The following is a 20,418-nucleotide window of genomic DNA, read 5'->3' as shown; positions in this document are numbered from 1 at the left end:
CATGCAGCATGTTGGGACCATGACTGGATGCAGCACAATCTCAGAACTGTAACTGTGGAACGAGTGCCGGAAAAAAATAAAGTAGCGGACAGCTTCCGTGTGCAGTGGCTCAGGTGGCTGGACCCCCGGGCCCCGGGGCCACAGGCTCAAGCAGCGCATTGTTTCCTGCCACAGCCCCCAGACTCCCCACACTAAGAGCACTAAGCTAACAGTTGGACATTCCTTACATTTTAACGCCCCCCCCCTTCCTCCCGCTTTATTTGGTGCCGTAAACCCCGCGGTGGATGGACGGCCCTGCGGGGGCCTTTAGCGCCCTGGGGACTTCCCCATTCACAGACACCACGGCTGCACTATTTATAGCCTGCAAAGCGGCTTTCCTGACAGCCTGTTTTCCGTTCTGCCCTCCATTCGCGCCGGATTCTGGTCCTTTGACACCAATCCTAAAAGGAGAACCTCATCCGACACGGGCGGCCGTTTCAGACCCTGCCCCCTCCAGTGGGGTTCTAGGTGTCTCCGGGGCCCAGTGCTGGTGCTGCTCAGTGAGAATCAAGGCCAGTCAGCAGTCATGCAAACATTCTGTGTGTGTCGAGTCCCAATGCAAGAGGGAGGTGCTCGCGTCCCAAACTGCAGTGTCCCAAACGCGTGCGGCTGCACCGCGCCAACTGCGCGATCTTACAGTAATTACCGGAGCACCATCCAGCTGACAGAGAGCAATAAATCAGCGCGAGGCTGAAAAACATCACAGGCGGCACAAGTCGGTGCGCTGGCCCTGTGCTCACTAGGGAACCCGGCTGACATCGGCCAGTTGCCGAGCTGCCACGCGGCGACACTTTGGGGTCCAGAGAATCGGGGAGCGTGTTCTCTACACGAGCTTGGGGGGGGGGTAGCTTGGTGGCCGGCAGCCTGGCCGGGCCCCTAGGCAGCGGCCCTCTGTAGGCCAACGCCAAGAGGAAGGACTGATCTCCAAGCTCTGCTGCCGCGATCAGATCGGCTCTGGAGTTCAGGGACCAGATTGAGGACGGCAGAACCGGTACCACGACTAGCTGCAAATCCTGCCGGGTCGCCTTCAGATAGTGGACCTCGGCGATCGGGACTGACGCCCCTCATAGGGTTTCAGAGCCGGACAATGGCTGAGCGGAGCATATCCCAGGACGGGTCCAGGTTCCCTCGTTCAATCGTATGGGCATGTTTGACCATCAGAGGAACCCTGCTCCCCCCCCTCAGGCATTCTTCGGTGTGTCCCTGCCATCAAAGAGCCAATTCAGTGCCTCATGCCACCTCGACTCCCAGGGCAGATTTTCAAACAGGATGTTTGGCTGAGACCTCATTTACCCCCCCCCACCCCTCCACCTCTAAAATAAACAATCCACAAAACTTGATTTTTGGAGGCAGGGTGGAAGTACTGCAGTCACATTATTTCCATATCCTGTATCCTGATGTAGCGGCCCCCCCGGGAGGGCGGCAAGGCTGCGGTGGAAACCTGAGCCACCGTGCCAGGTGGGGGGGACAAGCGGCTTCGTCTGCAGGGCCGGCGGCGGTGCAGGCGGAGTGGGGAGGAGGGGTGGCTGCGGGGGTATCAGCCCTCAGACCATGTCCGCTGCTATCGGGTTACGGCGACCAGATCTAACAGGTACGCCGGCAGACACAACAAAGGAGCTCAGCAGGTAGGCTGACATGAAACCCAGCACCGGGTGGGACCTGGGGCACATCCCTGCCTTTAAAAGGAAAACGGCGGTGTCAATGCCAGACAGTAATATCAAGAGAATTCCGCGTCCCTGACGAATTTCTCAGCATCAGCCCAGCTCCTTTGGAGACTCGACCCCAAATCCTGCTCCTCTTAATGTGTCACCCTGAGATACTGGTGGCAGAGGAGAGGCACAGGCTCCTGGACAGGTGTCGCCCCAGACCCCAAAAAGCCTGTCAGCTGTCGGCTCATGCACACCACTCCATGCGCAATTTGTGGGGGGTGGGCTTTTAGGGGGGGTTAGCAAAAGCAGCTTTTTTCTTTATCCTGCCCCCCAAAACTGTTCAGGGCATGGGGGGGGGGGGGGGTGCAAAAACACTCAGCATCTGCATGACTGATCTTTTCATAAACCTTCCCCTGCCAGTGACATCATGCACCCCCCCACCCCCCAGCATGAAGACCCTCCCGCCTGACTGCGCTATGCCAACAGCCTCGAACCCGCGTCAGGCTTTGGCTGGCACCCTTCTGAGGAGGAGAAAAGCAAACCGTTTGTGTGTCAGCCATAACCTCAAGCTCTCCTCCTGCCAATATGTCCGGGACTGAAATCCAACTTTCCTACTTTCTCATGACAGAAAGGAAAGAATGAAAAAATAACAACTATTTCTCTTAACACAGCGTGACGCGTCCAAAGGAAAATATTGGCCGACGAAGATTACAACAGCTCCGCTGTTTTTCAAACTTCACCCAGCGACACAAAGCACCTTCAGACGCACTGTGATCTAGTCGCGCTCTGCTGACAGTTAAACTAATTAAAGACTCTGCCGAAAAACGGTTAGAAACCTGAGCTTAGTCTTATCATAAAGTGTGTCAGGACATACAAGAAGATTTAATTTATCACCTTTGAGAACCCTGGTAAGTTTTAAGAACATATTTGTGTGATGCAATAAATATATTCTGTGAAAATGCTTTGGGACGTTTAACATGCTCACTGCTTCAAATCAAACATATTTAACATGTTTCTTAAGGCTGGGTGACTGCTTTTTCCTCAGACTCCACTATCCCCTGTAATCCTGAATTCCATAAGCCCTAAATTATTATGGTTAAAAATGCTAATGTCTGGGGAGCATACCCCTTCTTAGCGCCCCCCCAGCGTCAAAGCAGCACACATCTTGGACAGGCGATGCCCGAAATCTTGCAGAGGTCAGGGGGCTGTTTTTGTGGTGTGTAGTGCTGGTATTGATAGACCTGAGTCTTCTGCCAGACGGTAGCTTTTTTGAACAGTCCATGTCCAGGATGAGAGGAATCGGCCACAATCTCTCCTGCCCGCGTCGGAAGTCTGGAGGCGTGTAGATCCTGTAGGCATGACGAACTGCAGCCAATCACCTTCTCTGCACAGCGGATGATACGCTGCAGTGCCCTTGTCCTTGGCAGCCGCGTACCAGACGAGCAGGTGATGATGGACTCAGTGATGGCTGTGTGAAAGTGCACCATCACTGACCTTGGCAGACTGAACTTCTTCAGCTGCCGTCAAACGTACTTCCTCTATTGGGCTTTTTTGATGAGGGAGCTGATGTTCAGATGCCAGCTGAGGTCCTGGGAGATGAGGATGCTCTGGAAATGGAAGGACTCCACTTTGTCAACCGGAGATTCATGAAGAGTGATGGGAGTGTTACACCTGAAGTCCGCTACCATCTCCGCTGCCTTCAGAGCTTTGAGCTTCATATTATTCTGGCTGCAGAATTTCCCTTCTACAGATGGATTCATCCCCACCAGAGATGAGTCCAATGAGGGTGCAAATGTCTAAGCGTGAGGGAGAGGATCTACTCTACTGACATGGGGAATTTCAAAGGGCCGTGTCACTGCGTGCTCGCAGTGAGGAAGCCAGTGTGAGGGCGACCACATTTCATCTAGCAACGCGCCCGGGGAGAAGCTCGCCTGCGACAGAACGACATTCCAGACTCGCCAGCAGATTATAAATAATTTGTGAGATTTTGAAACCAAGGCGCGCAGAATTTCCTCGGTTTTACGAGGACCGGGTCCTGCGATGGAGAGGAGGAGTTTAACCCTCAGAAGGGCCCAGTTCAAACCTTAGACCACTGTTTGACAGGGGCAAGAGGAATGTGGGGAGTGGGCTATTAAAGCAGCTCTCGCCTGCTATCCACTGCTGCACATTTGGCTAACCCCCACATGCCCCCTAGCCTCGCTTTTAAGAGCTTAACTAGTTCCTGGATGGGGGTGGGGGGGACCACACATACGACTCCCATTAAATTGATCTTTTCTTTCCAAGCACTTAAGCAAGCCAAGGGCAGAGGGTGGGGCACGGCCGCGCTGCGGAGGGGTGTGTGGAATCCACCCCGCTTGTCATCTCCGGATCTGTTCTCTGAGCTAAATGAGATCCTAAATAATAAGTGCATTATCCAGGCGGCCAGCAGGGAAGGCCGAGGAACACGGAGTCCGTGTCACCATCACTCCCCGCACCGGTGGGGATCCCCCGCCATCCACACCCACCCTCCACCAGAGACCGGACCTCCACACTCTTTTTAGAAGGTGCGCATGCCTTCTGGTTTCCATTAAGCGAACGGAGCCGTTTGTCGACAGCCCGGGTGTCTGGAGCGGCTCTCGCTTTCTGGGAACCGTAACGTTTTATCAGTCGCCTTTCCGTTGGGACATTCCAAGTCAACAAATCCAGGGGGGTGGAACGATCGCTCCTTCCTCCCCTGGTGAGACAGCAAAGAGACAGATTACTTGTTAGCCTGAGAAAAGGTTATATGCTTGGGGAGTTGGCATTCTGCGGCAACAACCGACCCCTAGGGCGTGCTGACCCAAAATTCTCTGCCGCAGAGTTTGCTTTGCTCCTTTTCTAAGGATAATCCCTTCCCTACCCACCCAGAATGTCCTGCCTATACAATGTGAGGACCATAAGGAAAGGGGAGGGGATCACACAGAGAGGCAAGCCAGGCAGATTGGTTCCTCCCCCTCTGCCGTGGCTCGAACCCGTGTCTGCAGCTCATCACATGACTGCCAACCCCAGAGAATAATTCATCCGAAAGGTCTGTTTCTATCCGGCAAACCCCTATCGCAGAAGTGGCCAAGTATTCCTGGGCCCACCCCAAGCTGGACTCTGGATGGAGATATTTCAAGGCGAGTAGTGGGGAGGGGGTTCAGCGGGTCAGGGGGACAGGGGGGCGGGTTTGCAGATCCAATTTCATTTTGATCCCACTCAAATACTTTCGAAAGAAAAACAAGGCAAGAAGAGCGATTTTTGTGGCCCCCGTGCCGAGCCGCTGCGCCAGGCCCCCCCACAATAAACCCTCTGTGTTCCTGAGCTTCCACTTGTTTTCATAGCCTTTAATCAGCTGGAGCACAAGGCGGCATTGAACAGCAGAAAGCTTCCCAAACATGCCGAGGAGGCCCATCTCTCCGCGGGGAGGCGACACAGCACTGGTGCCCCCCCCCCTTAGCGCAGATCAGGACATCCCTGATGGTTTTTTCCAAGCAATTCGTTAGAACTAATCAATTCCAAACCCCTGCTAGGTATCATTGCAAAGAGTACAGTACACTCACTCTACTGTAGCCTGTCATCGCACACACTAAACGTTACTTTTGCATCACACTAAATCAAGCACAGATTGTGGCCTTCATACGGCAGAAACCTGGAATCCCGATAATCGTACTTGAACTGACTTGAAAAGAGTTTATCAAACTGCCATCCTACTAATCTGGCAAAAAACGTTAGGGTCCAATCTCCAGCTGTCCCCCCCCCCTCCAGGGGGCTCGTTAATAATCGCGTCCTGGCCGAGTAGAAACATCTGTGATCTCCCTGTTCGTGTTGGCAGTGGGCGAGCGGCGCTCGTCAGATTGCACCGTGCCCCAACGCAGCTCTCAGCACGTTATCCAGTTCGCCCAGAAGCTGACGGCGTCCGCAGTGAGAGCTCCAGCATCCCTCCGAGACGCTGGCAGAGACTAGCACACCGAACGGTGGACGAATGACTCATAGTTACCTTGGGTCAAGAGAGACTCCAGCAAAGTACATCTGCAGAGGGCCTGCGATTCCCACTGAGCTGCGCTAGCAGAGGGACGCCTCTTTGTACAGGACAGACTAATAAGCAAGACCCCCACCCCAGCAGCACGGTCCACCAGCATCACGCGTGTTTTCCAAAGGCTGCTGCTCCCAAAAGCCGACGCTGCCAGCTCACTCACCTGAGAAGTCGTCCGGCAAGACATAGGGGGGGCAAGTAGCCTCTCTTTCAGTGTAAGACAATGTTGAATCGGACAGATCTGCAAAAGGAGACACGTCGGGTCGAGTCAGCAGAGAGAAACGTGTTCTTCACTCCACAGTGGCACAGTTAACAGGGATCCATGTGTCTGTTTTCAATACCTCTGTTGGAGGGGGGTGGTGGTGTAAAAATGTCTAACTTCAACTCAAGTGGTGGCTTTAAATTTGTAGCAAATGAAATCATGATCAATAAATCCATTCTGTGGGAGGGAGTAACACCTGGGCCAAAATATAGCATTAATGCTCACCGTCCCAGCGAAGGAGGAGTAAGTAATAGACCCTGGTGCCCAGAGACCATAGCAGTGTTACCATGAACCCACGAGTGAGTGATAAATAGCGGGGTCCAGCTGGACCCCTTCACCACCTGCAGCTCGGCTTTGGGAACATCTACAGACCTGAATGTCTTTATATTCATTTCTTTGTGGTTCCCATCATTCAAACATGGCCGAGCAAAACTGTCCGTCAACCCAGACCGTGGCCGGGTTTCCCTGTTTTATAGGTGCTGGATATTTCAGGAAACCTGTGTCTCCATCACGCGGGGGCCGGTGTCTGGTCACCCACTCGGGACTTACCCAGTGGCTTGATCTCTTCAGTGGGGGACAGCCTGGAGTAGGGGGGTGGGGGTGACTCTGGAAGAGAAAACAGCTGCGTCAGGAACCACCATGTGTCTGACGTCGCAGACTAACATCCCCTTCAGACGTGCCGATGTCACGAAGCCCCAATTTCATGCAGTGGACATTTCAGGTCCAAAAAGTAAAAAATTCAGTCCAAGATTTTGTTTCAACTAAACAACCGAGACTCTTTGGCAGTGTCCGAATCCAGGGGCAGCATCCTTCAGATGTGATCTATGTCTTTGTAAGCTGCGTCCTTTGAAGGTTCACGCAATGTATCTTGGGAAAAAAATAAATTTCTAAGCTGCACTTGAATGCACCTTCAAAATGGGACCTTGTCTCACTGCTGTCACACATTCAGTCTTCCGACGCGTCCATAGAGGGACACAGGACCTGAACTCGGACATTAGGCCATATACTCAACCGGTTGGCTGAAATAAAATGTTAGCCTGGGTTTTTACTTTCTGGACCTGAAACGTCCACCTCCAGTCTACAGCATGTAACAGTAGATGTGAGGAGATGCCTTCCCATACAGCCGCTCATTCTGGTCAGAATTGTCAAAATATAATCATGCAAAAAGAAATTAAATCAAATAATGACAATAATCTTTTCAAGTTGTCCCATTACGCACATCCACTGCGAGCCTGAAGCCTCTTTACTGTCCCTGAATGTTTTATATGACATTTTTGGTACTTCAATAGCGTTATTAGGTTCTTGCTTTGTTAGTTGTTCTTGTGTATCTCCTGCCCCAGTCCTGCTGGGCGTTCATTAGCCGATTAGCCTGACCGCACTTACGCTTAGTAGACTCCTTGATAGCACATATGGTTGTAATGTGCTATTTGTCTTGTTACTTTGGATGAAAGCGTCTGCTAAATGTGTAAATATATCTGTGTGACATCGACCATGTGACTGAAAAATGCTGCAATGAAAAATTATGCAAGTGTTAAGTGAATAGGGCCACGACACACAGACATATCAGAGCCCACAGCTAACAGCCATCCCATAATACCTGCACCAAAGTGCTCGGGTTTAAAAATACCGGGGGGAGGGAACACAGCATCACAGATGGAAAAATCAGGTTAAAATCAGGTGTCTGGGGCCGCTTCAGACTTCCTGTGACTCACGTAATGAATATAAAAGTGGCTGAGCAGAGAAAAGACGTGAGTGTGGTACTCGGGGAAAGCAGGCAGGGTTACTGCCATCTTTACAGCACCATTAAGCTCAAAAACAGGAAAAAGAAGGCAGAAGGTCCTCCTAGAGGTCGGGACAATAAGGCCAAGGTCTCCCTTATCACAGGTTACTGAAGATACACGCTTTTCGAGTGCATCCTCTCAATGCTGTGCTGGAGTTTGTTTTTCAGATGCTTTCAGAGCTGTATGTAGATGGACAGCATTTTCTCCAGGAAATAACTGAGAAAACAGAGGTAATGTGGCACCGTTATGGTTTCAGTCACCATCTCAAACGTGAGGGGACCATCACTTCACTCAGGTTGGCTGGAATTTTCAACAGAACATACACAGTGAATAGAATCGTCTGAAAAAACCGAGGAATTCACTGTTGCCAAAGGCGAATATGCATGTTATTTACATCAGTTTCTGCCTTTATTTTGCAATTAAGCCGCTATTAAGGAAGCAAGGCCAAACAAAAGTGAAAAGGGAGGACAACATAATCCTCCTGCTGTGAGAAGCACGGCAACTCTGAGCCACACTGTGGACTGAGCATGTCACCCTGCAGTGATTACCCATTTCAGCACCCACTTTACATATTCTTTTACTACGAATCAGATTTTTCTGAAGCTGGTCAATAATATCACATTAGGAAATCTTCCTTGTGTTTTTGTCCTTAAGTCTTTTCATCTTTTATAGCCATATTTCATATTTTCGCTTCTGCAGTGCCGTGCTATCTCTAAGACTGAAGACAAAACATTTGCTATTTGTCAAGATCTTTTTCATAAATGGACACAAACATGAAGTCAAGAGGTCAAACAAACCACTGAAACAAACATGTTATCTGTGCAGTGCACATTTCCCAAAACATGAGCATTCCAGTACATGAACCAAGAAGCTTGTGTGCTCCGACTTGCAGCAGTCACGTTTTTAATATTAAAAACAAAACACAAAGCAGACCTACTGCACTGGCGCCAAATGAAAATGACTGGGTTGTTTGGAATCAACTGTTTTTCACTGCTAACTTTGCATTAAGAGCCAAATAATCAAATAGAAACACACAATAATAACATTTAATTGAATATACTGCACAACCCTCATTTGCTCAAACTTCCGTATACATCATAAGCGATTCAGGCAAGTGAATAGAGGCGAAGCACAAAGAGGTGAAAATAATTCGAAAAGCAGAGAAACGCATAGTGAAAGTGAAAAGGCACGCGGGGACCCCGCCAAAGGACGGGCGCAAACATAACAGGCGCGGCTTCTTTAAGAGCCAGGATCCAGGCTCAGGCGTTCAGATACGCAGCTAGTCAGTCTGGCGCCAGGAGTATGCAAACTGTATATTATCACCACTCCTCCACCTAAATAGCATGAGGGGACCTCTTTAGGAAAAGGGGCTTTTAAAGCGCAGCTTGAAACTGATCTCATTTCAAAGGGATAATGCCTGGGCAAATAAAAGAAGCAAAACTTTAAGTCTATTTAAATCCCCGTTCTATTAACCTATCCGGGCTGTTTTGTCCATTTTTTTGTTGCTGCTGGATGCCTGTGTACTTCTCAAGATTGACTGATCAATAAGGATAGATAGATAGATAGATAGATAGATAGATAGATAGATAGATAGATAGATAGATAGATAGATAGATAGATAGATAGTTTGTTTGATTATTTATTGGATAATTGATAGTGTTTGGAAACACGCACCCTGAAGCACCTCCGATAAACTGGCGGGATTTCTGTACGACAGACCTGCCCAGTCCGTACTGGGAGCACTAACGACCTGCAGCCAGTGACGGTATGCAAACTAGTGATAACAGGAAGAGTGCAGCCTCAGTCCGGACAGACATGGGCTCCGGCTCTCCGGCTCCGGGCTCAGCGCTCTCTCATTGCATGTAAAAGGGCAACGTTCACGGTTCACGTACATCTAAATCCTTCTGGCGCTCCTAACCCACAGTTTATATCACAACACAGTACATTTCATTTACCAGTAGCTCCATTTTCCTCAATCGAACCAGTTTATAATATGTTAAAGGACATTTTAAAAATCTGCATGGGGCAACTTAAGTTTACTATAAGCAATAAAAAAGTAATTTACTAAAAACCTCGCACACGTAAGATATACGATTAAAAAGCGTTGTTAGAGTTTGAATGAGAAACTTGTGAGTTGAACTTTTTTTGTACTTAAATTAAAATTCACTTAAAACACAGCCTTAGACATCCGACCATTCCAAAGCTTATCCGTTAATTCATCTGAAATTATTAATTTCGCCTACTTTCAGTGTATTTGACAGCTGGCTTTTAAGCATGAGTGCGTGTCTCGGGAAGATCGCACCCCCGCGGCAGGGCGCCGGGCCGGGCAGCCGCATCCTCCCCTGCCTGCCTGCCTGCCAGTCCGGGGAGAAGCAGGCTTACCGGCAAGCCGATACTGCTGAAAACCAAACTTCACCAATTTACAAATTTCACGCATAAATATTTGAAGCTTAGGATTCCAATAAATTCCAGGTTCACTAGGCCTATCAAATCCTTTCACGTTGCTTTTGAGCTTTAATAATATTTTCCACATTTGTAGGATATTATTAGAGTAGGACCATTGATGTATTCCTAATGCAATATCGTGGAATTAAACTAGGCCTGTATTTCCACCGTAGCCGAAAATGCCAAGGGGCTGGTTTAAACTGAAAACTACATTGTAAAACATTTAATGTCAGCTTTCCGGTCAGTACCACGCATGCCACCATTTTATAAATCCATTTGAAGATTTTTTACACATATGACGCCATTAGCCGGGTTGAACCGTTCTTACAGTTAACACCAAAAATAAAGGTACATTTTATTGTCTAGTAAAGCACATAGCCATTGTAAAGACACTTGCAGCTGGACAAATTCCATAGGAAATACGGTTACATGCGCACTTTAGTAAACTTATATTCCCAGTAAGACCAGTACGTTTAGTTACAGGACGCATTCAGCTAGATCAAGTACAGATGTGAGCATTATACTACTCAGATTTCAAAAGATTTATAGAAGAAGAAGACGTGCACCAATGCGGCATATTTATGTGCTAACTTACAGTCGTTTGTTCTCGATGCTGCACATTTAAAGAAATTTAAACAGTTAAACAGCCTTTTAGGTTTTAAATTTACAGTATATATCTCGACGATAGAAGAAGGGCGGAACGTAGCCTGGTGGACTAGCCCCTGCTGTTTCCGTCTATCTTTATTGACAGTATTTAATTTAATTGTTATTTAAATAACGGGAAAAGTTTAAATGTAATTGAAATAAGTTGGCCTAGCGCATGTAATCACATAGGCTTAAGACGTAATGCATGTTAGCCTATATAATCTCTCTAAATATTTAAGCAATAATGGGTGAACAGATAAGGCTACGGTTAGTCAAATTAATTATACACATTATTCTCTGTAGAGAGAACTGGTCAAATTATGATGGGCAAAAAAAGCTATGTTGCAATAGCCTGCCTAGTACGTCTGTAGTGTTTTTCTTTACCGTTCGTTGGAGTTGTAAGGCTTGGGTTTGAGTGAGAAAAGATAAAGGCGGATTACTAATGGATTTGCCGAAACAGCAGTCACAACAACTCAGCTTCAAGTGAAGGATGTAACACCAGCAAAAGAAAAGGGCCGCGTCTTCTTCGCAAGAATGGGCAGCTGTCATCATATACGGACACTCCAAGAAGCCCAGCGCCCGCTGCACAAAGCAGCCCCCTGCATTCACCGCTATATATGAAGGATTACTCAGATAGATTACTCAAGGAAATCGAATAAGCAAGAGATCCACTCAGTTAAAGGATCAAGCGTTCATGTTTTCTGACAGTGGATTTATTATTCTATCTTCTCGATTCTTTATTTATACCTCATATACATCATATAAATTCATATAAAATGAATACATCATTTTTGTGACTTTACGAGCAGTTCTTACTTCAGCTACCTTACTCAAATTATTTTTTAAAATCTTTTTTTTTGGTACAGTGGTAATGTTTAATGCTAAATGTGTATACACAGCATTCAGTCTGAGTTACTTGTGCACAAAATTGCATGTATAAAGCGTTCACGTTGCCCCAAAACCAGCTGAAATAAACGGACCCCTCGAATGCGCGTTTCCACCTTCCGCTGCACCTCCAGCCTGCCGTAGGTTACGCTCCTACTCATGAGGAAATCAAATTTGCGGGTTAACTGTGTCCTTCAGGCGGGCCACCGGCCGCAGACCGCGAGCCAGTCCAGATAAGGCCACTGCATCTTCGCTGTTACTGCGCAGTCGCGACTCCCTCAAAAATACTCGATACTGCAAATTTTCAACAAACCAAGTAAGTCTCAGTTCAGTCACATATAGCTTCAGTTTACTTGATTTTCATCACATCATACAATTACTCTTTTAACTTAAATATTTAGCCTTTAACGTGCTTACATACAACTTTCTAATCTACACCCAGCTGACTGATTTGATACATGTGCTTAGCATGGGTTATCTTTTAGGGTAATTACTAGCATATGTCAATACTGTTTTTGTATTCGCTTCTGAATCGAGGATTGGCCAGACTGATTAATAACAATACGCTGAACACATTTTGACTAGGCAATGAATCAGGTCATAGTTTTGATAGAGAACAAAACAGCGAACATTTCACATTTGCGAGTGGGATTTGGAATGCAGACAGACATAAGGAAACCGTTAGAAAAAAGCAAGCAGTGATGCCCAAATGAATACATGAGCATCAGAGGCGCATACATGTGCCACAGGAAACGCGCAGCAGTTTAAAAAGGATGCAATGCGACTATTATTTCTTTTCTACATACGAACGTATATGGCTTTCATTCTGATAGCAGAGGAAGTAAAGGAGTTGGGATGGGGACAAACTATGTTCGCTGGAAAGTTACTGCAGGCTCGGGCACAGAGTTAAACAAGGCTGGTACAGTACAGTGAAGTTTTTGGTTTATCTAACACATTTATAACAGAAGATGCTTAGCTGAACCAAATCAACATGGCATCAATAAACAGAGGTATTCTGCATCCAGGTGTCAAACCTAGATTTAATCTAGGGTTTTCTGGTAGTCGATTAGAACAGGTTGTATGCTTATTCTTTTTACATATCCACGATGTTTGATTTTGTTACATTCCCATAGGCTATTCTAGCAATAAAAATCGAACAGTTTAAATAAATCTTGCAACACATTAAATCTGCTCATACTAATGTCAGAGGGTCTAAATGTTTTTTTCTTTCCAGTATCAATAACTAATTGTAATTGTGTAAATCTGATCATTTACTGAATCATCGCCTGAGAAGCGAAGCATCTCCTCTTCATCCCACAGTAGTCATCCCATCGTACTGCGAAGGACTGAGAACGTTTCACTTCAACACGCGACAGGGATTGAGCGCAGATAAAACTTTGCGATTGTCTCTAAAAACTTAATCCGGAAAGATTCCCGCTCACTGTCAAACACAACAGCTTTAATATAAACTCTACGTGAGGCGATGCATTAGATAGTAACGGGAACAACTTACTCGACTTTATCTAATTGAGAAAATTAGCCGAAATTTCCGCCGCACTCTCAAGTCCCCGGTACGCAGAACACATGAGCTTACCTGGGCCGCAGAGTCGGCTGTAATGGTAGGGGTTGCAGCACACCGTCGGACGATCCGAAGCCCCATAGCTCTGGCACTCGCAAAGTGGTTTGAGTTGGGCCGTGTGCTGAAGGTCGGACCAGCGATAAAGCTTACAGAGAAGCAGCTGAGGTGGTGCCATATGGCCACCCAACCGCAACTCCGTCCGCGATACCATAACACAATCGCTCGGCATCCCCCCTTTAGATTCCACGGCCTCCAAAAGGGTATCCAGCGGCTTTCCCTTTAGCCTTTTAAACAAGGAATAGGTGGCAGTTTTAAGTTCCTGCTCAATGACAGAGCGCTGCTTTGCCTCCAGGGCTCCCGGGGAAGCAGCGTCCTGAGAGCTGTGGTTCCTCAGCATGAATTGGCATGAAGCAGGTTCTTTTCCCCGAGCCGTATCTGGCCTTCTGGGTTCCGACTGTTCCCGGTCTTTGAACAAACAGCACGTCACCGTTCTGTATTCATTCTCCTGTGCCGATCTGGGACTTCCCTCCTCCATGAGACACATGGCACCCCCATCTTGGTCCAAAATGTCCCCCGAGCCGCCACTCTCTGATGGATATCTGGTGCATACTTCCTGAAGGTCCCCCACAGTCGAACCTCCTCGGGTCACCGGTCTGAGCTCCGTTTTGGAAATCTTTTCTGGGTTATTGCCGCACAGTTCGTCCCGACCCCCTTCGCTGGTTTTGCTGCTTCCATCGCCCCCCTGTCTATCTGGAATCAAACGGCTTCTCCAGAGTCGCCGCACAAGACCTGAGCGTTTCGACCTGAACATACGACAATTTATAAATCTAGAGTTTGTATTCTTGTTCAGATCGGAGTGAATTACAAATTCCTTTATGGTCGTCGTACAACATAAATGTTTTGTAAATGCCGTGCAGTGCATGCACAGCCGAATGCTGTATATTTGCGGCCAAACAGCAACATTAGATTAGGAGCTAAAATAATAAACGGCATTTAAAAGGAAAAGCGTCCCAAAATGCAATACCTCATTGAAATCAAAATGCATAAAACATAATATCCTATTCCCTGGAACAACAGAAAACTTCTTTGTACTCCAGCTATTACACACAAAACTGCATAAAGCATTAACCGCGATTCTCACTCGATGTTATAAGTATTTGCACCAGAGACTGAAAAAACTACGCGAATGTAGCCCGTAACCGACTAGTAAACAGCAAAAATCGATCACTCTGCGCTTCCGCTTTGTTTCTGGACTTTGGAACACCTTAAAAAAATTTCCTTTTAAAGCAGAACTCGACACATGAATGGAGCTGCTCCGCTGTGAATTAATCCCAAGAAATTCCTTTCAGAATTCACAATCCCATTGGTTAGTCACCATAGTAAAGCGCTGGTGTGGAATCCCCAAGTATTATAGTATGAAGACTGCTGACGAACAATCCTTAGGCTCAGACGTGCGACTGACCCCGTGTTCAGATCTGGTCACACAGCAGCCTGGGTTTTCTTTCCCCGTTTCGCTCTTTTTTCTGAAACACACACATACACACGGGGCCCCCGAGGATAGCCAAGGAGCCATTGGCTGACTCTCATCATGTGCTAGTCTAGACACTTTGGCGGCTGTGAGCTGCACTGATTGTTGCGCAAACAAGGTTTCAAGTTTCTTAACTCTTAAAGGCGTAACATTCACCTCTTCCCTTCTCTGTAATAGAAATTTACGGAGGAAATCGCTGTCCCAGATAAACAGCAGGTTGAAAAAGCTATGAAAATGTCATTTTACTAAGAGTGATTTTCATTTTATTTTATTTTTTCATAGTTTCAAAGTATACTTTTTAAATTCATGTGTTGGACAACAAAGTGAGTGCATCGTACAGTAACCAAATCCTAGGAATTGTACCCCTACACACACACACACACACACACACACACACACACACACACACACACACACACACACACACACACACACACACACAGCGGCTTTGCAGCCCTGCACGTTACCTGCACATAAGGAATTTTTGTCCGAGCGGGAAGCCCACAGAATTCCATAGAATGACCTCATAACGCACTGGGCCCCTCATTTGTGAGCGAATTCCAGCAATATACAACCACCCAAACGTATAGGGTCGTACACACAGGATTGGGCTGTATTCATTTTTTTGCATTCTTTTTTGTATGTTTCGCCACATATGCATAGTTTAATGAAGCAAAATAAATAAACATACCAGTTGGCCACGTATAGTAGAAATTTTAAAGTAATAAGATAACCGCGAAGTCTATAGTATTTTTAAAGTAATGTAAAGTAACCATCGACTGTAAAAACGATTCCAATAAATCCAGTTTCAAACTTTCTTTATATATACAAGGCTGCGTCGTAAAAGTTACATCACAATTGTGATTTCATGTTACATCGAATAAATCAAAAATGTAACAGACGTAGGTCTACTTTTACTAGCACTAGCACGTGTACAACATGAATATATAAATATATATATATTGCTGCAGCGAATCGGAACTTGAAGAGTTAATGAGCTTTCAAGTGGAGTCAGTGAGGCGGGGCCCCGCCCCCCGATGTCTTAACTTGCTCGGAGGAGCAAAAGTTCAGGAATGAGGTCCGTCGATTGGCCTTCGAGTCCTCATGTCTTGCCCCCCGAGACAAGGATTGGTCAAAAAAAGAAAATAGACGCGCCCACTACAAATCTATGATTGACACTGAATGAAAGAAATTGCCCCCTCTTAAGCATATTGTCAACACTAGGCGCTCAGTGCTTCGGGCTTAGAAACACCGGGTCAAATTTAAAGAACTTTGGGATAGCGAAGCTATAATAAAAATGTGATTTTTCAGTAACTATTAAATACGTTCAAAGTAAAAATAGCAGAGTAACTGAAATGTACTGAAGTTGGCAATTGTTCTTAGTGTAAGAATGTGAGGACGTACACAACACGTTTTTGACATTTTCTATCTTTTTGATATATTATTCTCAGTAAATTTGACTTTGAGCAGATTTTAGCAATTAAATTGGTCATGTTATCTAATAAATTCAGAAGATTGCACACATTTTTTCTCAGGGAAGGAAGTTCTGTACAGTGTCAGTGTGAAGTAAGTGTTCAGGTCCAATGGTGTTTATATATTAAGAAAAATGACTGAGGGCTCAGGCAGTAAGTACGTGGTCTTTTAATTACAAGAACAGCACAATGCAATCTTCACCCTGCATTCCCATCGGCATGGACCGCTCGCATAGCCACCTAACCCTCTGAAAACCACGCCACCCCCCAGCCCAGGCCGGAATGTGAAGCCTACACCAGTCCAGTTTACACCTGCAGAATGGAGACAGTCACTGATGGGGCCCAGGAGAATCCTCTCAGTCTGGGATACCTGTAAAAAGTATAAAAACAGACTCTTTTATTAAATGCATCAATTTTTATTAATCGTTATATTAAGTGATGGTGCGGGTCTTACCAAGCTTACAGCCCCAGTGCGGGCACACGGCGGTCAGTCGGCAGAGGTTCAGCCATACAGGTGAATCTTTTGATCCTCAGTCGCGTGTCACGTCCTCCATCGGCTTGTGTGGGTTCCGTTACGGTCCTCTGGCTTTGTCGCTCATGCAGCTCAGGTACATCAGTGATCCCAAATTGCCATTATTACATCTGTAACTCTTCTGTTCAGCAGGCTAATGTCGCACCCAAACCGTAGGTCACCCTATTATCAAGGGGTTCCAGCTTCTTACTGCCGTAATATTGATGCACAGTGAATGAACAGCTATGGCAGCAGTGCCGTCGAAGTGGCACCTGAGTCACACTACATCTTCCTTATAAAATATATCATATGCATGCAGGTTAATAATAAATACATTTTTTGAGGATCTAGTTTCACAGGACATAGGCTTCTTCCCGCAATCCAAAGACATGCATTTAGGTTAATTGGTGTGCCGAAATTGTCCTTTGTGAATGATTGTATGAGTGTAAGTGTAAATGTGTCCTGCAATGGACTGGCATCCCCTCCAGGAAGTGCTGTCGCTTTCTGCCCTGGGCTGCCTTGGATAGCGGACAGGTTCTCTGTGTCTATAACCAAGATAAGGGGGTAGGAAATGGATGGAGGGATGATTGATGGATGGATGGATGATGGATGGATGGATGACTGATGGATGGAAGAATGGATGGATGATGGAAGGATGGATGGATGATTGATGGATAGATGGATTATCGCACAATTTTACGGATGGATGGATGGATGATGGATAAATTCATAATACACTCTGTGACTATATTCATTAATTCTTAAAGCATTCTCTGTCTTTAATATTTTAAAGTATTGCACTGCATTAGGTTATAAGGAAGGTCTTGCAGTGAGCTAATCCACATTGATGTCTTCACTGTGTAGCTTTAGGTATTCGGGGATGGATGATACAAACATGTAATTGTTAGTTAGGGATTTCAGCAGTCGTGACTGTAGCCTCTGGGCCCTCAATAGGATAAGCGGTTACAGAAAATGGATGGATGGATGGATTTGAAACAGGGCACCTTCTTTGTTACCATGTGCCTCTGCAGATAAGTAATTCATATACTAATCGTCACACCAGCAATGAAGGGCGGTAATTTAGAGAAAGATGACAGATGACAGTACAGGTAAACTACATCCATGGCTCAGCATGGATTCCACCGTGGATGTTGTCAGGATAAACATGATTTCCTTTGGCTTGAAAAAGACAAACACATTTTACAGGCACAGCATGGATAATGTACCTACTGTTTTATTACTGATGCTACTTTCACCTGTAAACAAATATTGAAATTTCATCTTACTGAGTAACATTCGCCTTCAGCAGGACAAAGGGGGCTTAGAACTCATAATATGAAGGCTAGGGCTTTGTATGACTGAAAATATGGGTGATACAGAAGATGACGATTGTACAGTGAAAAGCGGGAATCCTAAACGCTGAGACATTAACAAGACAGACAGGGAGGATGCAGGAGGACAGCTTATGTGCATCTAACAAATGCTGCCCAAGGTCATATTTTCTCCTGTGATTTCATTTATATTGTCCACCCAGTGAATTGTTTGAGAAAGTGAAGGACATCCTTAGGGATTAGTTTAATGTAAAGTCTCTGTTTTGGATATACGTTTTGTGTGTGTGTGTGTGTTTGTGAGTGTGTGTGTGTGTGTGTGTGTGTGTGTGTGAGTGTGTGTGTGTGTGCGCGTGTGTGTGCATGTGTGTGAGTGTGCACGTGTGTGAGTGTGTGTGTGTGTGTTAAAAAGTATATAATATATTGCGAGCATCTCTTCTTGTTCATGTGCTCTGTGTCATGACCTGTGTGTCCAGTCCTCCTGTGTGCCACGCCCACCTCGTTACCCGCGTGTGAAGCCCCAGCCTACCAACTGTCTTGCGTTTATTATGATGTCACATCCTGTATTTAAGTCCGCGTTCTGTTTCCCCAGGTCTGTCATTGACGTCTGTTCCCCGTGTTGCTTGTCTGCCCTTAATAAACCCCATCCTTCGGATCTCCGCTGATTCGACTTGTCATTCTCCCCGTTCTGCTTGCCTGCCGAACGGCGTTCGTGACACTCTGCGCATTAAACCAAAGATTTTGAAGAAGGCTTGATGTGTAATGGCACTAAAATAATTTTTTTCTTTTATGAAGCATAAACTTTCCTTAATTGTTTTCTCATTGTTAGACGTGAAAAAACAATAGAACGAATTATGTTTTGTGCAATATTACAAGTATTCGGTAATAATAAGTAATATGATGAAATACGATTTAGGACTGAAAGGAAGACTGACCACACGGCGTCCCATGGGGAGGCGGTGCTTCACTCCCTGGGGTGGGGGCGCGGTCTCCGCGGAGTCTGGGTCGGTGGTGAGCATGGTCTGCGATACCTGGAAGGGCCTAATCGCAAACCGCCAACTCTGTGTTTACATCACTGAGGTTCTCGCTTAATTACATCTCCATGGACAACTGGAAAAATTTCTGCTATGTACAATATATAAGATACAGAAAATCAGCTCAGATTTCCATATCATTTACATCATTATATCAAGTCCGTTGTACTTTTTTTGCCAGACGTAGGGCCTGTCTGGAAGAATTACTGTTACTACATGAGCAAATAAATAGATGGAAACATATAATTAACTTTTATTAGGCCTGTAATGCTGAGATTATATTGAAAGATTCCATGTTGGTGTTGAGGAGTCGTCCATTTGGGGCTAATATGCCACAAGCAGCCTCTTCATTGCTGCAGCTCAGACTCCGTGTCTGTCCAGCTGTCTGCGGTTCCTCCCAAATTCCCACTGGTTACCGGCAGCATTTCTTCGCAGATCAAGTAATTGAACCTTTGCACAGTTATGTTCAGCTGGAGTCAGAAGACGTCAGACATCTTAGACATTCACTGTCAAAAGAAGCAGTTTGAGAGGAAGGTCTGCAGCATTTCACTGCTGATTGTGTCTCGCTCCCTCCCTCCAGACCTGTGATTATGCAGAACCAAAGGTGGTCCCCACAAAAACTACACCCCCAAAATAAAATGGTGAACAAAACCACCCCCCAAATAATACACACTGCTCAGTATTTATAAACATTTCCGTTTGGTATTAAACAAAACACAAAAACACACTCTGTTTCGCTCTGGCTGATACAGTCTGAGGTCATCACTAACCGGCTTTATTATTTCAGAACCTCATTTATGGATCAGTTATCATGTGTTGTGACACAGCACCCAAACCGCCCCACCCCACCCCCGACTCACAAGGACAGTGGCACCATGGCTGCCATTGCTGGGTTCACGACCCACGGCAACACCAAGCTTGCACAAAGAATAATATTTTCCCAATTTTTATCAGCATTTGTTCAGCAGCTTGTGGAGTCAGTCTGTCTTGGAGGCCTAGATAACAACTGCGAAGTGGAAGACGGCCGACGTCTGTCTGAGTGGCTGGGATGGGCACCGAACGGCCTCTTTATGGGCCAAATTAGCAACATTTCTACAGATAAAACTATAATTAGCAGCTGCGTCCCTGGTCTCACAGCCCCCTTGTTATTACTTTGACTTCCTCTGGTCGCTGTGCAGCCTTGCAGTAACCAGCCGGTAAATAATTTATGACTGCGGGGCCCGCAGG

The 20,418-nt window shown here is 46.2% G+C and overlaps 1 protein-coding gene across 1 annotated transcript in view; it reads right to left on the bottom strand.

The window, feature by feature from the left end:
- Nucleotides 1-14,915, bottom strand: part of smad6b (SMAD family member 6b) — a 24,805-nt gene extending 9,890 nt beyond the window's left edge. Inside the window, exons 1-3 of the mRNA XM_049031254.1 lie at nt 13,334-14,915; nt 6,533-6,589; nt 5,885-5,962 (exon numbers count right to left, since the gene is read on the bottom strand). Of these exons, the coding sequence (XP_048887211.1) occupies nt 5,885-5,962; nt 6,533-6,589; nt 13,334-14,240 (1,042 nt within the window). The 5' untranslated portion in view covers nt 14,241-14,915. The remainder of the gene's footprint in view (nt 1-5,884; nt 5,963-6,532; nt 6,590-13,333) is intronic.
- Between the last annotated feature and the right edge of the window lie 5,503 nt (nt 14,916-20,418).

This window comes from Brienomyrus brachyistius, chromosome 11, assembly GCF_023856365.1.
Source record: "Brienomyrus brachyistius isolate T26 chromosome 11, BBRACH_0.4, whole genome shotgun sequence".
NCBI classification, from domain to species: Eukaryota; Metazoa; Chordata; class Actinopteri; order Osteoglossiformes; family Mormyridae; genus Brienomyrus; species Brienomyrus brachyistius.
This window is presented reverse-complemented; position numbering and strand designations above follow the sequence as displayed.